Raw genomic sequence first — 22,843 nt, forward strand, 5'->3', positions numbered from 1 at the left:
AAGTGTGAATTCACTTGAGTTTTTTGAAAGTAGAAAAATTAGATTCAGCATGCAAGAAAACAGAGAAATCGACACCAAGATCATTCAAATCCAACAAGTACATGCATTTCTATGAGCAAAACCATTTTCGGCAGAAACATACGGCGTCCATCTTGAAAAATGGCTGCCACCTTGGATTTTTGAATGGCACGTCAGGCAGAAGATTCCAAAAGGCTAGGCAAATGTCGCAGATCCAGAAAACAGGTTTGGGTCAAGAACAATCAGCCAGGAACCAGGGTAGGGGTAAAACCTGGACTGGATCAAATATAGGACAGACATTAAACAATACAGGACACCAGAACACATTGACTAAGAAGTGGAGGTACTGGGCTGGACTGTGACAGATGCGTATGGTTACGGGTGATAATAAACAAAATAAAGATTGTTCACAAATAGCCACAGCTTGAGTCCGAGTCAAGTCAAGACTTAAGTGCGACGAGTCCAAGTTGTAGACTCGAGTCCTCATCTCTGGCAGAGAGTGACTTCATTAGAATTCAATTCAATTTTATTTATATAGCGCCAAAACAATTAAATTGTTAGAAGATCCCCTAAGTCTCTTAGTTTATGACGTTCCCTACTAGAAATCCCAGGAAAGCTGTCTAAGAACAGCCTACTAAATAACTTGTAGACAACAGTAAACATCCTTTATCCAGGCCCAGACCATTTGCAGTGTGGGTATGAATACTGGAATGGTGTATGTGGCTGCTGTGGCGAGTTAGAACTAGGGATGCATCCTCCAGCAGAGAGTGGTGGGTCTCCGCCTACTGTAGGGGGCCCAGGCATAAGGGCTTCAATAGTACTGACTGGCTCCGATTTGGGTCCACTGCCACCCTCTTGACTTATGTGGTGCTGAGGATCTGCTGGAATATTCCTCATTTATACATTCTACTCTGGCTTCTTATAATACTACTAGCTACTCTTTATTAATATTTATTTAAAGTTGTTTTAAGCATGTTTTACTGTTACTATTTCACTTTTCACCCACATTTCACGTCTTAGTACTTTTTACACGGTCCCTAAAATGTAGTGTCTTGAATATCTGTTGAATGTGGAACATGAAACTAATTTCACATCAGTAAATGAATTAATCTACAATCTCCCAATCTGCAGGCTCTCTAAATACACATTTTACTCTATAGCCTATAGTTAGTACGTTTTTGCATGCAAGCGTTATACTTTCTAGGCCGACACTACCGTCGGATGAATATGCAAAGTCACGATTTCCACGAGAGGAGGATTTCGGCGATCTCCTCCTATTGGTTGAGGACTTGGCGATTTAGTGTTTAACCCCGTGTGCTGCAAACAATCTTCTCCATCTCTACAAATGGCAAACACTGCTAAGGTTATTACATTTCACGTGTTATCAAACTTTATCCAAACGAATGAATATCATGTGAACTAATCAATAACAATGGTGCGTGAACGTTGTTTTGTCTTTAAGCCCGTTCTTCATGGATACTTCAGAAGCTCTTGCTCTTGGCGAGTTCGCATCGGTAAGTTGCAATTTTGGACACAGAAGTAATTTGGAATCTACTGTTAAGTAAGTCGTTGGCGTTGAGGGACTAGTAACCTGACCACTAAAAACCTTCTCGCTTGTTTTGCCTTTATCTGGTGAAGCTGTGCATGGTCGCAGATTCGTCGATCTAGTTGAAGTTAAATTTGACGCTCAATTGTGCTGTTCATTAAAAGCAGTCACATGAGGGGTGTCACGACAATATCAGCCCAGTGTCGCCAAAAATGAAATGTTGTTTTATTGGATAGGCCTTTTCTAAATCTACAGTTAATTCTCTTTTAAAAAGGCGTTCATTCGTTAAATTTGGTGCAGAGAAATTAGCGAAAATGTTTCAGTTATCATCTTAACAGAAAATCAAGTTTGGACAAAATCAATCGTGAACTTTGTGATGTGAACATAAAAATGAATGGATAGCAAAAACATATACAATTGATTCAAAATGGCAAAACAGTGCTTCAAAACCTGGGGCAAAACTTCAGTTGACCAATCACAAAAACGGATTACACTCCTTAACAATCCATGTAAACAGTCATTAGTGGCAGAAGGGAGGGGAGAGAATCTGAAACATGGCAGATTAATTCATACACGTATCAGAATAAGCATGCTCCATGATACATATACAATGAATAGAGAATAAAATGGGGAGAGAGCATTCAAGTATTATAAAACAGCTTAGTGGGTATACAGTTGGCCCGTAAGGTTACTACTACAAGGGTAAGTAGAGTAATGAAACAGAAAACTATGTCGATGGTGGCAATTATTTACATTACAGGTAAACAGGCTAGCACAGAATTAATGCATGACAGTGTGGTGGGGATAGGTAGGTGTAGGCAGAGGTAGATCAGGTGGAGAGACTACAGCAGCATCCCACAGCGGAGACTGTCTAGACAAGGAGGGGAATAAAAGAGACGAATATTCCAGCTGTCACTCGCAAATCGTCTTTTAGGCTACATTGAGTCTATGGCATCGTAAAAAAAAAAAAATTGGGTAATCGTGTTTTGTCAAACCCATTGCATATTCATTTGTAACTATATTAAACTAGGACATTCAGTGAATTTCGCTAGTTTTGACATGATACATGCTCTCTTTCTCTCTCTCCTTCTAACCAAGGTAGGCTATAGGCTAACGTTAAAACTACAGCATAGCTAACCTAAACTACGTACATAACATATGCTATTGTAACACGTGTGCCCACCATCTCAAACATCATGTAACGTCTATTTCAGTATGACAGATTAAAAAAACAGAAAAGGTGCATTCTTTGGATGTTGTTAATATGAATCAGAACTAGCCCTTGAAAATCTTTAAACAAATCCGGATGACGGTCTTTCAGGTGCTTTGCTAAATTGGAAGTATTACCTCCCTTGGTCTGAAGACCACGGTAGCATCGTTTGCATAATGGCTTCTGCGGATTAATGATAACGCCACGGTCACCTGCCTCAAACGCAAAGTACTTCCATACACGACTCTTTGTGCCTTTTTTATCAACAAGTCGAGGTGGGGCGATCGCTGCAGCCGCAGTTGCCATCTTGGTTTTCTGAATGTAAACGTCGACTGGAACACTCTGAAGCGTATACTGCCCCCATCAGTTCCAGAAGAGGCGCAGCACCGATGCTAACAGCTGGCATCGGCGCTGTCGCTACACGTTGGTAGTCCTTTGGGGGATCGTAGTCCCTCACATTGCGCATGCGTCATTTTGCGACACTGTCGACTGCTGTCGACAGCGAAGCCGCGCGCGCATGCGTCACAACGACAGATCCGTTTTCAATCATGGAGAAAAGCGACGAAAGCCAGTTTTTTTAAAACATGACCATTTATTTAAAAACAAAGAAGATGTCACAGTGGGCAAAACAGATGAGGTGGAGGATCAAAAAGTCTCTCCCCAGTTTCGTTTCATATGTTGACGTAGAGCCTTATGCTGTTAGCCATTTACAACATAATTAAATATAACATTAAATATACCCACATTATGCGTTAAGACAAGCCCCATATGTTGACGTTTAAACCGTTTACAACATTATTAAATATTACGTTAAATAAACCTACATTATGCGTTAAGACAAGCCAGATATGTTGATGTTGAGCCTTATGCCGTAAACCGTTTGTGTCTGAGCATGCGCAATGTGAGGGACTACGATCCCCCAAAGGACTACCATTGTGTAGCGACAGGCGCTCACGGTGCTTAAAAAAAATAGGCATTGTCTGTGTTTTGTTATTTTAGCATGGAAAGGTATCGTAAGTATCGGTTCTCGTGACATCCCTAATAGGCACATATCGCACATTATACACTTTGGATAGTGTAATTTATTAGAAGATGTTGAAATACATTTCAAGGTTACAAACTTCCAAGGCATTTGGCGTGAGATTGACAAAGACTGACCAAACTTTTTGGCACAAGAAGAATTTATTTATTTTTATGCTAGCCTGAGAGGGGACTGAGGTAGATGACTTGGCATCTGGAAAAACTACAAATATCTGTGAGACAAGGGATGACGCTGATAAAGTTGCAATCTTTTTTTGCTGTGCGCCAAAGTCACCAAAGAACCAGAGAAAATATGCTGCTAACACCTGGCTATATGCTGAAGGAATGATGGTGACATATGATTGATCTAAGAAAAGGTGTTCAACTAAATGAATCCTGCAAAACTGGGATTCCCCTGACACAAAGTGAAACTTGGGTGGCAAGCTTGCCAACATGGCTATACGGTAACCGACACAAGAGCACTTCTTACCAGTACCAATGGCTGAGTGTTATCGAGCAAGTTTACTAACATCATCTATAGATGTCTCACTAGTGGCTAAACCTCTGTCAAAATGGGCTGACTAGGCTTTTCAAAAACTAGCAAGTCCACAACTTTGCTAAGAGTGACAACACAAGACGTAGCAAGCCAACTAATAAGTTATTACGTTTGTCGGCAGAGATAACGTATTTCCTAAAGGATTCGTATTGAAACCGGAAGTGGGTGATTTACTCCGTTTGATTGGCTAATAACAGGACCTTTACTTTTTCGTTGAGAAATTATGTTGATCGCCTGACATTTAAACGATCGGTTTTCTTTAAATTATTATTATTTTTGTGAAGTTATACGGCTCAATACTCAATTGACTTGTTAACCGAACTTTTACGAAGTCATACAACTAAACAGACAAGTGACTTGTTAACCGAACTTTTACGAAGCTATATGACCGAACACAAAGCTAGCACTGTTAATTCCGGGACGTCAGAGGCAATGTCGACATCTTACGTTTGACAGCGGGCTTACCAAACACCGTATAGTACAGAGCTAGGTCAATTAGCTCACTTAAAATACTGTAATTTAAGATAACCAATACCCTAATTTTCCCCAAAAACCATCGATTTTGTGTGTGTGTGTGTGTGTCTGTGAGAGTGCTAGCTTGAGCTAACCAACCATATAGCATATAGGTATAGCTACCTTGGGCTGCCCAAACACTGCTAGCTCTCGCCTAAGATACTGTAATTTAAGCTAACCAATTACAGACCTGCCAACCTGCACGCATTTTGTGTACCAACCACACAATTCTTAGTCAAAATACGCAGGTACGAAATGCCAGCTGAAACTACGCAACAAAAAAAAAATGAATCAATACAAACCTATACCGTACATGCATTTAAACATCATCCCTCAGATTGGACAAGATGCTACGACCTTGTGCCTGTGGTTCTGTAACCCTCCCCGACCCGCAATAGTACTCTCACTCACTCAACATCCACTGCTACTTTATTATCCACCGAGGCGTAATGCATTGCTGCGGTACAATGGGAAGTGGGGAGTAATAATCAAGCACATAAATGTGACCGTAATGTTAGCATATAAAACGTTAAAACATGTGTTCGGTAACTTAATGAGATGATGCATTTCAAGGAGTATATCCTTCAGATAAATTTGTATAAAAAGTTAGCCGTAGTAGTTAGCATACGATGTGAATCGCCTGGTTACGAGACAGCTACGGTGTGAATAACTGATGGAGTAGGCTAATTTAGTTGCAGTAACGTTAACTCAAACGCCACGGAGACTGTTCTAACTTTGAATCGCTCTGTTGGGGCAAAGTGACCATTGCAAAGGTGTTTGATTACAGACTGCTAACGTAGCAAATAATTCCTACTATTGCAGCCAGTCAACCAGCCTTGCATGTATAAAATAATCATGACGTCAGATGACGATTTTCAGTTTCGTTACCTAAAACAAGACCCAATACAGAGCAACCCTGAGCACTGACATGATAAGCGCTTTGGTGACAAGAAAGGTGAGCATGAATGCAAAGGGGACTGTCTGTCACATGGAAGGCTTCAGTGATGCTCTGCTCCGCAAGGCCAAGTCGCCAAGCTATGAGGCAAAGCAGTCAAGAGCAAGTGCCACTGGAAGTAGATAGATGGATACTTTAATAGGAGCTTTAAATATATATATATATATATATATATATATATATATATATATATATATATTCTTTAGAAGTGCTAAATGATGCAAAATGTAAAGATCTCTTTTCATTTATGGAATTTTTGTCAAGAAAATATGATTGTATTGTTTTCTTCGCCGGTGATTTATTATGTTGAATAACTGGATGATATGGCGGTAAGTGGGGAATTGACCGTATGCAAAGCCCCTGCAAAACTGAAACTCCCCTGGTACTCAAAAACTTTCTTCAAGGTTGGCAGGTCTGCAATTACCTCATTTCCCCCAAAACTCATCGATTGTGTGTGTTTGTGATGTGTAACATATATCCTTTATCAGTCATTCAAGTTATTTACATTTATTTACCGCTAGCGATTGCACCGACACAAGTGTAATTCAATTGCTAGGTCAATTAGCTCGCCTAAGATACTGTAATTTAAGCTAACCAATCACCTCATTCCCCCCAAAACCCATCGATTGTGTGTGTTTGTGATGTGTAACATATATCCTTTATCAGTCATTTAAGTTATTTACGTTTATTTACCGCTAGCGATTACACCGACACAAGTGTAATTCAATTGCTAGCTAGCTAGCTCGGTAAATTAGCTCGCGTAAGATACTGTAATTTTTAGCTTACCTATTACCTAATTATCACACAAAAAACATCGATTACGTGTGTTTGTGATGTGTAACAAATATCCTTAATCAGTCATTCAAGCTATTAATGTTTATTTACCGCTAGCGATTACACAGACACAAGTGTAATTCAATCGCTATTAATGTTGAACTTGAACTTCAACAACGTGACACAACATTAAAAGTCAGGCATCGACATGGTTCCTAAAGAATAAATCAAAGGTCCTTGTCCATATCTGTTCAGGACATGTGACAAGTTTTATCCAACCAGAGACCGGAGTAAAGTGACGACTTCCGGTTTCAATACGGATCCTTTAAGAAATAAGTTATCTCTGCTGACAACGTTAATTGTCTCAAGGGGCTTTAAAGAGCCCAGTGCCTGAATCCCCTTAGAGCAAAAAAACCCTCCTTTTAATCAGGAAGAAACTGTAAGCAGAAACACGGCACATAAGGGGACCCTGTTTGAGATAAAAAGGGAAGGGGACAGAAGGTGGATGGGGGGGGGGGGCAACAAGTGGTAAATGTACACAGCATATACGGGGTAAATGTACATAATACATACAAACATCATATGGTATATACATGATGCATACAAAACAGCTTGTGGTATACAGTGTGCAAAATGCTAGCATAGAGTATGGGATAGAATAAGTGTATGACAGTGTGGTGGGATGGGTACATGTGGGCTGAGGGTTTCTACAAGTAGATCAGGTGGAGAGACTACAGCAGCATCTGCAGCGAAGATAGTCTAGACTAGGAGGGGAAGAAAGAAACAAAGTGAGTGGGTAGAGTTCGGCTGCCAACATGCGTCGATGTACTTGATGGATATGGTGATGAGGAGCAATGTTTCCACATCCATCAGCATTTGCAAGCAAAGGTCACGCTATAAGAGAGAGAAAATGTTGTTAGTAGACATCAATTTGATAACCAGATAAGGAGATACATTTAGGTAAGCAATTAACAGTAAGTTATATGGCCACTTTATCAGTATCAATATAAGCATTAGCAACATGATATAGAAGGAGAGGAAGAGAAAGAGGGTGCCTGGCCAGGTGTATTGGAAATGTTATTTGCATTTATTTTTGATGAGTTATGTATAGTTATTGTTGACCGACATGGTGCATGTGGATTTTATTTAGGATAGAAAGGGTGGCAGGATACACAAGAGTGCACAACTGGCTGTGACAGCTGCCAAATGCTGCCGTATGCTGTACCCGGGATCCGTAACAGCACTGCTTCATGGTACAACATGCGTTGTCTGTAGCCCAGTTTTATTGACTAGGGGGATTTTATACTTGTTCAGTTGTGATGAGTTATGTTTAGCTATGTTGGCTGGCTTGGTGAATGGGGAGTTTTAGTTGTACAAGCATAGTAAGGGTACAAGGGTTCACAGTACAACATGCGCTGTCTCTAGCCCATTCCTGTTGAACACTACAACATGGCGAAGGTGAAGAATGTTGTAAATGTAATATGTAAGAATGTAATAAAAGCATGGATTAGTTTTCTGCATCTTGGAGGGACAGGACTTTTCTAATTTTGGCAATATTGCATATAAAATTATGTCTGAGATCTATTTTATGTGTGTGTCAAGTCGGAGGTCTTGGTTGATAATTACACCAATAATTCTGATTCTAGTGTTTGGTGTTAATGAGATGCCATCACGTGTTGGTAGATGGCTAGATAGTGTCATTCTCAATGGTTTACTCTTGTTGTCTCTTGCAATTTTGTCCATACTGAGCTAGCTTCTTCTTACAGCTAGCTGAAGAGTCTGACCCATATATCTCACTGCTAAATAATACATATCATATACGTATCATAGGCCTACTGTAGGCTACTGATAACTGATATTTGCTGCTATGAAAAATATTGATTAAGCGAGAGAGATACAAATAATTTGCATGTACAAAATAAGTTGCTGATACAGTTGGCTGCAATATGATTTGCTACTGACAGAAATTTTCTTTTAGTATACTAACTTACGGAGGAGATACTAAACCATAGTAACCTATAACAAACCTAAAACTATTCTGTAGCCTATATGAAGATTTTAGTCTTTTAACTTTAGCCTGTGTCACATAAGTACCAGAGCTGATTACCTCAGCAAAGCATAGCGCAGCAAAACAAAACTAGTCACGACATTTGTGAGTGAACCAATTACTTACAAGTCATAAACAGAATCCTCAATTTTATCGTATTGAAGGTCAAAAAGGCAACATTCTTCTTTGTTGTCCTCACACTTTCCTCTGATGAAATCACAACAAGGGTAATGCTTCGACTTATAGCAGGACATCAGCAGCAGAGATCTTTTCGGTGAGTGAGTGAGTGAGTACCATCGTCTTGTATCTCTGTAGTCAGTGTAAACAACCGAAACATGTGCTTTTGTTTCTAGGAGTCACATTGCAGGTTTTATGAAAAGTGTGTGTGTTGTGTAGGAGTCACATTGCATGTTTTATAAAGAGTGTGTGTGTGTGTGTGTAGGAGTCACATTGCATGTTTTATGCATGTGCTCGCATTGAAATGACCCAGTAACGTAATGCCCAATCATATAAAAAGCTCTCTTTGCTATTGATTGGGTCATCAAGGGCTGTTTTTTTTACTCAGAGACTGAAATATGTATGTGGTTCATTTTATTCTCCTCATTAAGCTCTAAAGATGTATTTAGTTTCTACCTATAGATATTTGAAAAGTAGACCATTCACACCTCAGTAATGTGACTGTGTAATGGCGGTCAGGCAAAGGACTGTTGGACACTGCGGTGCCTTTACTCTTTTATTCCTGAATTACAGACAAATACATAAATGTCATCAGAAACGGGTTGATGCACGCAGGATCCGTACACAAGCATACCGCTTCTGTCTCTTTTCCTTTCCAATGGGAACAGATATGCAGAGAGGAATACAGCTCTCCTTTAACATCTTCCACACTGTACAAAACACAACAATTAAATACTTGGCAGGAATCTGAGAAAAGTCATTTTAACATCAAACATCAAACAGTGCACAAATAATCTCAATAATAATACACATATAACGTAGACATTTTAGTTTTGGAGCAACATACCTGAATTATAGACAAATACATCAATGTCATCAAAAAAGAGTCGATGCACGCAGAATCTGCACAGGTAAAATTAAATAATATAAATAAAAAATAATGTTTCAATACTGCAGCACTGTAAGCTAACTAGCCAGCAGGACGTGGGGAATGGAATGTAGAATGTGTGCATAGAACAAGTAAGCTAATTAGCGTTCCGAAACAGATAAGATGAACATCTACACATGAACAGATGCACATCTTCCTGTTGGCACATATCAGTACATTAGGCTACACATCTCTATATAAAGATATTCATAATGAAAGTTAAAATAATCAGGGCATTCAATAGGTGTCAAACTAAACGATACATTTGATGCATGAAGAGTTCCTAGCGAACTTTACAGCTAATCAGTGTGTCTATATATAGAACCTTGTGGTCGGGTGAAAAATATAAATAAACTTTCTGCCCATTAATATGACTGTACCAAAACCATCACAATACATACTAAAATATAAAGTACATGTAATACGTCAACATACATTACATTTTTCAAATGTGAACCTTTATGAATTGTGAGGGGCATTTTGCACAGTACACCTATCTGTAGACAAGCATACCGCTTCTGTCTGGGTAGGGCAAAATTACATAAGCATAACTTGCAGACCTGCAGTACATCACATCTCCAAAGGTGGCTCCAAAACACCAACACTGACTAAACCTGCTCAATTATGGCGAAACACATATTATTGTTATACTACATTTACAACTCCGTTACACATGGAGCCTAACTAACGGCGAAGCACCGCAGAATGGATGAGGGCAGCTCTCTCTTGAGTAGGCTACACATACACCAGAATGGATGAGGGCAGCTCTCTCTTCAGTAGGCTACACATACACCAGAATGGATGAGGGCAGCTCCCTCTTCAGTAGGCTACACATACACCAGAATGGATGAGGGCAGCTCCCTCTTTAGTAGGCTACACATACACCAGAATGGATGAGGGCAGCTCCCTCTTCAGTAGGCTACACATACACCAGAATGAATGAGGGCAGCTCCCTCTTCAGTAGGCTACACATACACCAGAATGGATGAGGGCAGCTCCCTCTTCAGTAGGCTACACATACACCTGTTATGCTTGGCTGGATTAATTGCAGCTAAGGGTATAAAGCTGTAGAGTATAAAATGTAGCAATGTGCGAACATCAGAAGTTTGAAGGGGTTTCCCTTTGTACTGTTAATGGGTTTCCCAAAAGCTGCCTTGCAGATCGGTGCAGTTGGTAGAGAGAGATGAATGGTAAGATGGGGAGAGAAATACTATAGGTCAGAAACTGACACAGAGACCTCATTTTGTTTCACAACTGAATGTAAATTGGTCTGATATTCTGCTTTAACAATGTGCATGTCAATTTTACTAAACACTATTTAATATTGACACATAGATAGTAGGGCTGAACGATTTGGGAAAATAATCTAATTGCGATTTTTTACCAAAATATTGCGATTGCGATTTAATATGCGATTTTTTTATCCTCTTTTTTTCCCAACAAAACGTGATGAATGATTTAAATATGACCAACACAATATTAGATACATTTAGTGTAAAATATTCTTTCCCACATTTTACATTTTTATTTAACTGCTCATTACAGAAACAAGAACAACAAATCGGTGGCTTTGCCACTGTGCATTTAAGTAATTTAAAAAAAGTCATTTTAAGTATAAAAACTAGGCATGCACTTTTTAAACACTGTGTGCAAAATGTACCATCTTAAAAAAAATGTAATTTTTTTTTTTTTTAGACCACGTTTTTTAATCGCGAACGTTGCGGTTAGAAAATCGCGTTCTATCATATCGCGATTAAATCGCAAATGCAATTAATCGTTCAGCCCTAATAGATAGTAAGCAACAGGTTCCCTCAAATCTTTGCAAACTATTGTTAACTAACTGTCAAACTAGCTAGCATCGTTTGAGCAGAATACCAGAGCAACACACACTACACCATGGATGAAGCTAGTTTGATCATTTCCCAGCTAAAATGTCATTAATTAATGTCTGTGTGTATTTTAATATTGTGTAATGTAAATTGGTTCCCTTTTAGTGTAATTATTAAAAACACTGCTCCATCCATATTCATTGATTTGTGTACTTACAAAAAAGTGTATCGTCATCAGCTGTTGTTGAGACAATTTCAATTGTTATTGGCACTATATAAATAATAAATAAATACAATTGGATTTATTTGAAAGTCAGTCCATCAGAATCCATGCCACATACTGGTATAATCAGGAATATGGTTTCTGTGCATAAGAGCACCGGCTAAAAGAGAGAGAGTTTTCACCACAACGCTATTGAGGCATTGAAGTCTCCGCCTTTATTGTGTTTATTGTGTCCTTTATGTATTATGCCCCAATTGTATTTATTATGTTCTGTGCTAAGTATGTTGGTAAAACTGCATCGCTGATGGTGTTTTGATGAACTTTGTGTCTGAATATTCAAATGTATTTGAACTGTTCTCTTTAAATGACTAGCAGAATCCATGAGTGTGTTTACTGTGTCCTCAGCTTTCGCTCTGAAAGGAATGGATTATGACCAGGTTAATGTAAACCTCGTAAAAGATGGTGGCCAACAGGTGATGTGCCAGTTAGTATGTCCTGAGTTTCTGTACTGCAACACCACTAAATGTACCAGGCCAATGCATACAAGTATGCTAATTGCATGTTACTTTATTGTTCTTTCAGGTAACAGATCAATACAAAAGATTAAACCCCATGCAACAAGTGCCTGCTGTGACCATTGATGACATGACATTGTCTCAGTCGGTAAGCTGCTCTAACAAATGAATGCTGTTCTATTGTGACCTCTTCTATTGACTCTTCCTTTTCATGATCTTGATAAGATTGATTAGACCTCCCTCTCAAAATAACTGTAACCTTGTACTGTCACTAATTAAATGACCATTCCTTAATAGCAAATTTCAATGGATTTTGACTTTACTGAAGCCCCACATTTTATCATGGCCTCAGGACAGAGATGTCTTAATTATTCAGAGGTTCTTTTGCAGTTTTTTTTTCATTAATGGCCTTTCTTTAAGTAGCTCCTTTGACTGTGACCCCTCTACAATTGAGTACTGGGGCTGCCTGGAGAGAAAATGATGTGATATTTTGTTGGCTATAGAAGGTACGTTTAGGCACTCGGGCTGCTGTGAGTCATAGAACAAGGCTATTATGAGTTCACTAACACTAAGCCTGTAACTTGTGCATGCTAGCAAACCAAGGTACAGCTCCAATGTGGTTGATCCTCTGATTGTGTTCTAAAATGTCCACAAGTTTCTGTCATTGGAACCTTCAGCCAACTGCATGCTTGTTTGACAACACACCAATAGCCATTTGCATGACACTGGTGAATGGGTGGTCAATATGTATTGGTTTGTTATGGATATGTGGAAATGTTGACTGTGACTTCTGTAAGAGACATGCAACTGCTGGTAATTTTAACAACAATAATAGTAGTATAAAAATGTAATATTTGTAGGAAAATTGTAAAAAATGTAACAAATACATTAGAATGACCAGTGAGTTATGAAGAGATGAGTCTTTAGACCCTTTGTGACCCTCTTTAAATCTACCATGGATGTCACTTGAATGAATAACATTAGGTAGGTCATTCCACCACCAAAGTACCACTAATGACCAGAGTCATCGCTGACTGCTGCTACAGCACAATCAGATTTTCTTGGGGATTTTTTTTATAACAAAGCCAAAGGATTCTCTGTGGCTTCTGTTGTACAGGAATATGTGCTTAATGGGAAGACAGAGGAGTTGTTGAAGCAACTGAGGCTGAAACTGAACAAATGTATTGACAGAAGTGCTTGCCAGCTGTCATGATAGATTATCTCAGAAGTCTGGCTATTATACAGTTAATCCTACATGCGCCAAGCACATCTGAGGTTTTAAATGAGTAAATTATCAGTTAGGAAAAAAATCAGCTAAAAAGTTCCCTAGTAAAATGACCTAGTGAGGTAACTTACCTGACAAAAGGCAATAATGACATTTCTGACAGAATCTGTGATTTTGCTAAAACTAATGCATGTTCTGTTGTGTAGTGTGCGTCTAATTTTTTTTTTTAGGGCTGTCGAAGTTAACGCGTTATACTATGAGATTATTGTGGCCGAGATTAACACAATACAATATTTGAACGCAGTTAACGCAACTTTGTTTACTTCCGGTGTACATTGACCCATGGCACGAAACCGCCGCAGTTTCTGTAAAAGTTTCTGTTTAAGAGGCAAAATGACGGAACAATGGAGAAAACTAAAGTTGTATGTAGCATTTGCCAAGCTGAATGTAGCTATCACAGAAGCAGCTCGTCTTTAAGTTATCACCTTAATGCAAAGCACCCGACAGAAAGCAGTCCCAGGTTAGATGGTCGCCAACCCACACTCCACGACTTCTCTAGGAAAATAACTAGACCAGTCCATGAAAAGGTTACCAACGCTGTAGCAGTTTGGGTTGCCGGTGACTGTCGGCCCATCAACATAGTTGAAGACGGTGGGCTGACTGAGGTGATTCGAATTGCTTCAGGGGACAATTCTTACGATTTACCGTCGAGGGGCACCATTGTGTCTCGCATACATTCCTTGTATGAGGGCGAGAGAGCACCAACAAAATACCATTAAACAACAGTGTCTAAAACACACGCTGTCTGAAGTGATTACTCGTTAATTTATAAGATTTAGTCTTTAGAAGAAAAAAAAAACGTTTTATCGCGATGAATCTAGATTAATGAATTTCAAAATGTGAGATTAATTAGTTATAGAAAAAAAAACGAGGGTCAGTTGTGTTTATGAGCACCGGCTTCTAGCTGTCGGCTCCGCTGCTTAAGAGTACAGCAGCGCATATTTTCAAGTGTAACCATTGAGCGGATCCCGTTTAACTGCCACAAGAGTTGTCCATCTTGTAAGTTTAACTGCCACAAGAGTTGTAATAAAGATCTCAATGAGGAAACACGTTGTGTTTTTTTATTTTCACTGCATTTTAATATATTATAAATAGTGAATTTTAATATAAAAATATTAATGATTAATCGAAACTCGATCGTTAATTATCCGGACGATCGGTTAAGACAATTTAATCGAATGCCCATCCCTAATCATTACACATTGACAGGTGTAAAACGGCTCTCATCTATTTCAAGTCAGCATATTTGTTTTGTTTCATATTCAGTACTGACTTAGTTAATATATTGACCAGCCCATAACCCTTACAGAGTCCTTTATATTTCTGGGCTCTTACATCAGCCAAAATTTGAAATGGGATATCAACACCTCCCACCTTATCAAAAAAGCCCAACAAAGACTGTGTTTCCTCAGACAACTGAAAAAGTTTCATGTCAACAAATACCTTTTGGTGCTCTTCTATAAAGCCATCATAGAAAGTGTCATCGCCGCATCAATATCTGTCTGGTATGGAAATTCTGACAGTCGCACAAAGATGAAACTGGAGAGAGTGGTCACGAAAGCCTCCAACATTATTGGTTGTGACCTTCCATCAGTCCTCTTTGTAGGCTGAGCGTAGTTTAAATCGTGCAAAGAACATAATCAGAGACTCCTCCCATCCTAGCCATGACTTTTTGGAACTTCTGCCTTCTGGAAGACACTACAGATCTATGTGAGCTGGAACGACGCGCCTCAATAACAGCTTCTTCCCCTCTGCTATCAGACTCCTGAACTCCCAAAGCTGACCTGGAGTTTTTTTTATTTTTTAGTCCTTACTGGACTGAGCTACCTTTGACAAAAGAATACCACCAACATTGTTGTGTGGCAATAAAGTTTTTATTTATTTATTTATTTATTTATCTATCTATCTATCTATCTATTCAGGCCAGAATCTCAAAATCGATTAGATTAGATAGCATTTTCATCTTTGTTCAGGTTTCAATCACTTCTATCTCAAAATTATGAATTGTGATTTTTACTGGGTTTTGCCCTGGCAAGTGACTTATAAACAGTGTCTTATAAGCTATCATTAAGCCACTGTTCAGGATGCTAGCATTAATCATAAGCTATCATCCTGAACTGTGGCTGGATATTTTATTTCCCCATAGTTGGCGATCATCCAGTATATTGAGGAAACACGCCCTGGACCTCGTCTTCTGCCCTCGGACCCCAAACAGCGTGCCCAGGTGCGCATGATCTGTGACATCATTGCTTCTGGAATTCAGCCATTGCAGGTAACATCAGCCTTGATTGAGATTGCTTCTGGTTATTTTTGCTAATCATAGTAATTATACAGGAAACCATTACAGTCATTTACAGCATTATGTTGTGTTGATTATATGAACATGTGTAACTGGAGTCCCAAACTGACCTCTTTAAGTCAAAGAATCAGCTGAACTCAAGGAATCAGCATCAGAAAGTCAAGTCACTTTTATTTACAGTACTTACACCGGATTTGAACCAAAGTAGACTTTTAGAACCAGACTAAAAACTCACTTTTATACACAGGCCTTCCCCGGGTTTGAACTACGTGTCCCTTTTAGTTGCATTTTAGTTCAGTCTGAGGTTGTTCTAGGTTTTTTCAACTTCACTTACAGTGGGGAAAATAAGTATTTGGCCCCTGCCGATTTTTCAGGTTTGCCCACTGATCTATTATTGTAATGGTAGGTCTATTTTAACAGTGAGAGACAGAATATCAACAAAAATAACCAGAAAATTGCACTTTATAACAGTTATGAAGTATTTGATCCCCTAGCAAAACATGACTTATTACTTGGTGGAGTAACCCTTGTTGGCAAGCACAGACGTCAGACGTTTCTTGTAGTTGGTCACCATGTTTACACACATCTCAGGAGGGATTTTGGTCCACTCCTCTTTGCAGATCCTCTCCAAATCCTTAAGGTTGCGTTTTCAATGTCCTGGCTGAGGGAAGGCCAAAATTCCACGGGACATGGCCCCATCCCCCATGGACTTCAAACCATTACGTGTGTTGCCAAAGGTTTACTTGGTGACTGTGGTCCCAGCTGCCTTGAGATTATTCACAAGCTCCCCCTGTGTAGTTCTGGGGTTATTCCGCACCTTTCGGATGATCACCGATACTGCACAAGGCGAGATCTTGCATGGAGCCCCAGACCGAGGGCGATTGACAGTTGTTTGGTGTTGCTTCAATTTGCGAATAATTGCACCAACAGTTGTCTGCTTCTCACCAAGCTGCTTGCTGATGGTTTTGTAACCCATTTCAGCCTTGTGCAGGTCTACAATCTTATCTCTGACGTCCTTGGACAACTCTTTGGTCTTGCCCATGGTGGTGAGGTTGAAGGTGTGAAGTATGATTCTTCTTCTTCTTCTTCTTCTGTAGAGTTTTATGGCGGTTTACAAGCTACGTGTATTACCGCCATCTACTGGACTGAGGTGCAGTTCATTGGGGATCTTTAAAGAAAATTTAATCAAATAAAACATAAAAATAAAATATAACAAAACCAGTATAACCAAATAAATCAAAACAAAACAAGAGTTCTAAATCCTAATCGCTAATTGTGTTTCTTTAATAAATGACACTATGGACCCAGTAATACTTCCTGCTCTTGGCTCACCCAATAACGTTTCCAAGGAGAAAACTCTTTTTTTCTGCACTAACCGCCCTTTTCAGTTTTTCTCTCTGTCTAGAAAATCTTTCACAACTTAGCAGAACATGTTCTACATCCTCTCTTACTCCACAAACCTCACAATTTCCAGATGGATGTTTGTTCATGATAAATAAATTACTGTTTAGAGCAGTGTGACCGATCCTCATTCTGTAGAACCATACCTCCTCCTGTCTGTTTATATAACTATTCTTTTTCCCTACAATTTCTTGTTGTAATTTCCTACCTTTTTTCCTTATCCCATTCAGACTGCCACATTGTATTATTTTTTTGTTTGATGAGTACCTTCATCTCTGACTTACTGAGTGGAATATTTAATTGAACCTCCTCTTCTTTCGTTGCCTCTTTTGCCAGCTTGTCTGCTTCCTCATTCCCTTCAACACCTTTATGAGCAGGAACCCACACAAACTGGACTGTCCTTCCCTGTTGATTAATTGCAAAAATTATTTGATTTATTTCATTCAATAGATCCTGTCTACATGCTGATTCTCCATTTTGAATAGAACTGAGAGATGACATTGAGTCAGAACAAATGATTGCTTTAGGGAGCCTAGCCTCTTCCAGCCATTGCAATGCAATTATGATGGCTGCCATTTCAGCTGCAAAAATGGATAACTGATCAGTAGCCCTCTTTTTAATATATATATCAGATTCAGGAATATACACCCCTATGCCAGTCTTACCCTCACAATATTTTGATGCGTCTGTATATATTTTTGTTGTATTGTAGCACATACTCAGATACTGCCCTACATTTTCTTTAGTTTCTATAATCACCCTAGGGGAACTAAATAACCAAGGTGAGGTTGTGGCCAGAGGCAAAGTCTTACTGCATGTTATGTCCTCTATCTCCAACTGACTTGCTAATCTGTTAGCTTCCCAGCCAAAACTACAGATCTGAGACCTGCCATATTCCCAACATTCATTAAGGACCTCCTTAGTAGGATGAGATGCATTATGTCCTTTTAAATTGACCCAATAAGCCATACTCAATTTCAGCTGCCTGAGGTGTAATCGCATTTCTCCTGTCTGTACTTGCAGCGCTGGTACAGGAGAAGTTCTAAATGCACCACAACATATTCTGAGACTTTTAGCCTGTATTCTGTCAAGTTCGTTAAGGTGTGTCTTTGATGTAGATCTGTACACAATACATCCATAATCAAAAACTGATCTAATCAGAGCAATATAAATTATTTTTAGGGACGTTCCTGAAGCTCCCCAGTTGTACCCTGCTAAGCATTTCAAGACATTAATACGTTAACTTTACATGAAACCACACTCCCAGCTACCGTATGTTATTGACTTGCTTTAAAACTTGTCCATATAGCTTAATTTCTATAGCAGGATTAGCTCTTTTCTTTGAAAAACAGATGACCTTGAGTTTTTTCCACAGATAAATGAAAACCCCATTCGAATGCCCATTTTTCTACCTTGTTAATAGCTAGTTGCATTTTAGCTGTAATGTTTCCAATCTTACGCCCTCTTATCCACAAGGCTCCATCATCAGCATATAATGCTCTGTTTATTCTTACATCATCTATTAAATCAAAAATATAATTAATCATTAAGTTGAAAAACACTGGACTGCATACACTACCTTGAGGTGTACCATTTTCTATAGAATAAGTCTTGGAAAAGTCAACCCCAACTCTTACTTCTATAGTTCTTTCTTTTAAGAAGTCCCTGATCTATTTGAACATCTTCCCACCAATGCCCATCCTATTCAACTTCATTAACAACCCCTCCTTCCATAGCATATCATATGCCTTTTCTATGTCAAATAATGTGGCCAAAACTAAATCCTTGCTATTTTGTGCTTTCCTTATTATATTTTCCATGCATACAACAGGGTCCATTGTAGTCCGTCCACTACGGAACCCGCTCTGATGGTTGGAGAATAGGCCTTTCTTTTCACCCTCATACATTAACCTACTAACAATCATTCTTTCCATCAGCTTACATAAATTAGATGTTAATGCAATTGGCCTATAACTTTTAACTTCAGTTCTGTCCTTTCCTGGTTTTCCAATTGGAATCACTACAGAGTGTTTCCAACACAAAGGCAATTTCCCTTGCTCCCAAATCTTATTATATAGTTTTAAAATCCCATACTTAGCCACGTCATCTATTCCTTAATCATTTTTGTAGCATTATACCATCTTTCCCTGGTGAAGTATCTTGGCCCCATTTAATGCTCTCTTAAGCTCAAATAAAATAAAACTCCTTCTCAAGTACGCTCTCACTATTTGCCTGTTTTCCTAATATTCCTTTATTTTCCTCCATTACTTTAAGTTCCAAGATAATTCTTCAGCTGTTAGGTTTTTTGAGCTATGAACCTTGACAAAACCTTTTGCAAGCATCTCAGCTTTCTCACTGCTCTTCATCATTATCTTTAATCACAGGTATAGAGAATTCCCTTCTAATGCCTCCCATCTTTTTAATCATGTTCCAAACATCACCCACTTTAACTTCTGCCCCTATCTTACCACAAAATTCACGCCAATATTTCCTTTTAGCCTCTCTCACAACTCGTTTTGCCTTAGACTGTGCTCTTTTAAAATCCATTAAATTGGTATATGAATGATTTGATTTAATATTTCTGAAGGCTTTATTTCTGGATTTAACCGCTTCCTTGCAGTCATCTGACCACCAAGGTACCATTTTCCTTTTCCTCATGCCAGAAGATTTACCAATAACCTCCTCTGCTGCCTCACGCAATATATTAGTAACTTATATCCTAACACTAACCCAGATGATATAATGGTCACTACCAAGAGAATTTCCATTAACCTCCCACTGACTTACCCCTGCTATCTGATCAGATACTATCATAAGATCTAATACAGACTCTGTTCCATGATACGCATCAAACCTGGTGCCTCTTCCATCATTTAAACAAACCAACTTATTGTCATCCATAAATTCCTCAATAGTACTCCCATTCTCATCCACTTTAATTCCTCCCCACAGAGTGTTGTGAGCATTAAAATCTCCACATAATATTACCTTTCCATTTCCCCCCTCATACAAACTGTCTAGCGTGTCTCTCAAAATTCTTTTACAAGGATTATAAAAGTTGATGACTTTAGTTTTAGTTTTATCTACCCATATATCAACCAGGACTACCTCTACATCTATATTCAAAGTTATATTTCTATAATTAATCCCTTGTTGAATAAACGTAGCCACTCCACCTCCTGTAGTATCCCTATCTTTGCGCACTGCTGTGTATCCATGTATGATGAACTCAAGTGATGGTTTTAACCATGTTTCCAGTTTAAGTTTAAGACCGCAACAAGTTCCGTTCTGCTAGCAAGATAACCCACAATAACCCCAGGAAGTAAAACGAAACGAGGAAGTAAAATGAGTTTGTTGTATCAAATGAAAGGTTTTTACAACAAACAACCCTGTTAATCGACTGGGTAATATAAAAACCTTTTTATGCAACGAGTTTTATTGTTCCATTTGTCCTAATGATCGGGAAAATAGTTAAAAGCGTGTTTGAAAGTTATAGTAGCCTATTTGTCATTATAAAGTCCTAATCTGTCTACTCGCTAGATCAGACTTTATAATGGTATTTTGTTAACTGTGCATTATATTAACTTGCTTTAAAACAAGGTAAGATATAGTGAGTTAATTTTAAGCGTACAGGATACTTTGATAATGACTAAGCTGTAGCTGAAAATTGACAATTAATATTACTTTCATAGTAACATCAAAATGGGTTAAAAACGATTCACTGATGTTACAAAAGTATGATTTTCTTGTTTAAATATAGGGAACACTGACTAAACAGGCATCATTGCAAATATTGTAGTAAGAAACGTAAAACACACAACAATCTGCTGATAAAAGGATTATGTCTTTATTAAAGTTGGTTGAACATGTTCAGAACACTGTAAAGAAAGGGTAAAAAATGTTTAGCAGTAATTAATCTGGCCATTCACTGTGAAAAAACACTTGACACACAGATCACACAGGTGAAAAGGGATTATCTCCAATGCCAGGGTATTGCCATGTGACACGTATCAAACTTTGCTGATGAAACTAAAGATTGTGTCTCAATGAAAGGGGAGTGGAATATGTTTAGGACATTCCAAACATTAAATAAAATGTGTGAAGTAGTTGAGATTTACGTCCCTGAATGCTCCACAATACTTTAAACATAGGTGATCAGACAGGCGAAAATGCATTATCTTCAATGGTAGGGCCATGTGACATGTATCACTCTTTGCTGATGAAACTAAAGATTGTGTCTCAATGAAAGGGGGGTGGAATATGTTCAGGACACTCAAACATTAAATAAAATGTGTGAAGTAGTTGAGATTTACGTCCCTGAGTGCTCCACAATACTTTAAACGTACGTGTCACATGGCCCTGCCATTTTACATAATGCATTTTTGCCTGTCTGATCACCTATGTTTAAAGTATTGTGGAGCATTCAGGGACGTAAATCTCAACTACTTCACACATTTTATTCAATATTTGGAGTGTCCTGAACATATTCCACCCCCCTTTTATTGAGACACAATCTTTAGTTTCATCAGCAAAGTGTCATACGTATCACATGGCCCTACCATTGAAGACAATGCATTTTCGCCTGTGTGTAGGCCTATGTTTAAAGTATTGTGGAGCCTTCAGGGACGTAAATCTTAACTACTTCACACATTTTATTTAATGTTTGGAGTGTCCTGAACATATTCCACCCCCCTTTCATTGAGACACAATCTTTAGTTTTTTCAGCAAAGAGTGATACATGTCACATGGCCCTGCCATTGAAGTTAATGCATTTTCGCCTGTCTGATCACCTATGTTTAAAGTATTGTGGAGCATTCAGGGATGTAAATCTCAACTACTTCACACATTTTATTTAATGTTTGGAGTGTCCTGAACATATTCCACCCCCCTTTTATTGAGACACAATCTTTAGTTTCATCAGCATAGAGTGATACGTATCACATGGCCCTGCCATTGAAGACAATGCATTTTCGCCTGTGTGTAGGCCTATGTTTAAAGTATTGTGGAGCATTCAGGGACGTAAATCTCAACTACTTCACAGATTTTATTTAATGTTTGGAGTGTCCTGAACATATTCCACCCCCTTTCATTGAGACACTATCTTTAGTTTCATCAGCGAAGTGTGATACGTGTCACATGGCAATACCCTGGCATTGGACATAATCCTTTTTCACCTGTGTGATCTGTGTGTCAAGTGTTTTTTCACAGTGAATGACCAGAATAATGACTGCTAAACATATTTTACCCTTTCTTTACAGTTCTGAACAAGTTCAACCAACTTTAATGAAGGCATAATCCTTTTATCAGCATAATGGGGTGTGTTTTACTTTTTCTTAATACAATATTGTCTGTTTAGTCATTGTTCATTATATTAAAACAAGAAAACCATACTTTTGTAACATCAGTGAATCGTTTTTAACCCATTTTGATGTTACTATGAAATTAATATCTCTGATAGTTTAAGAAAACACGGGGCTAATAAGGGACTTTTATTTTGAAAAATCGTAACCGGAAGTCGCTCGAGCTCATTTGCCTATAGTTGCTCAC

The 22,843-nt window shown here is 38.6% G+C and overlaps 1 protein-coding gene across 1 annotated transcript; it reads left to right on the forward strand.

Moving 5' to 3' along the window:
- Positions 1-1,123: 1,123 nt before the first annotated feature.
- On the forward strand, positions 1,124-15,928 carry LOC116221782 (maleylacetoacetate isomerase-like). The gene is made up of 5 exons (XM_031572965.2): positions 1,124-1,381; positions 1,481-1,532; positions 12,202-12,269; positions 12,379-12,459; positions 15,743-15,928. The coding sequence occupies exons 1-5, from the start codon at positions 1,364-1,366 to the stop codon at positions 15,911-15,913; spliced, it is 390 nt and encodes a 129-aa protein (XP_031428825.1). The 5' UTR covers positions 1,124-1,363; the 3' UTR covers positions 15,914-15,928.
- Positions 15,929-22,843: the final 6,915 nt, after the last annotated feature.

The sequence above is a fragment of the Clupea harengus genome, chromosome 9, assembly GCF_900700415.2.
Source record: "Clupea harengus chromosome 9, Ch_v2.0.2, whole genome shotgun sequence".
Lineage (NCBI taxonomy): Eukaryota > Metazoa > Chordata > Actinopteri > Clupeiformes > Clupeidae > Clupea > Clupea harengus.

Bases quoted from the DNA above. Each gene is read 5' to 3' on its own strand.
- LOC116221782 (XM_031572965.2), top strand. The intron at 12,270-12,378 runs GTGATGTGCCAG...TTGTTCTTTCAG, and splicing joins TAAAAGATGGTGGCCAACAG to GTAACAGATCAATACAAAAG. The intron at 12,460-15,742 runs GTAAGCTGCTCT...ATTTCCCCATAG, and splicing joins ACATGACATTGTCTCAGTCG to TTGGCGATCATCCAGTATAT.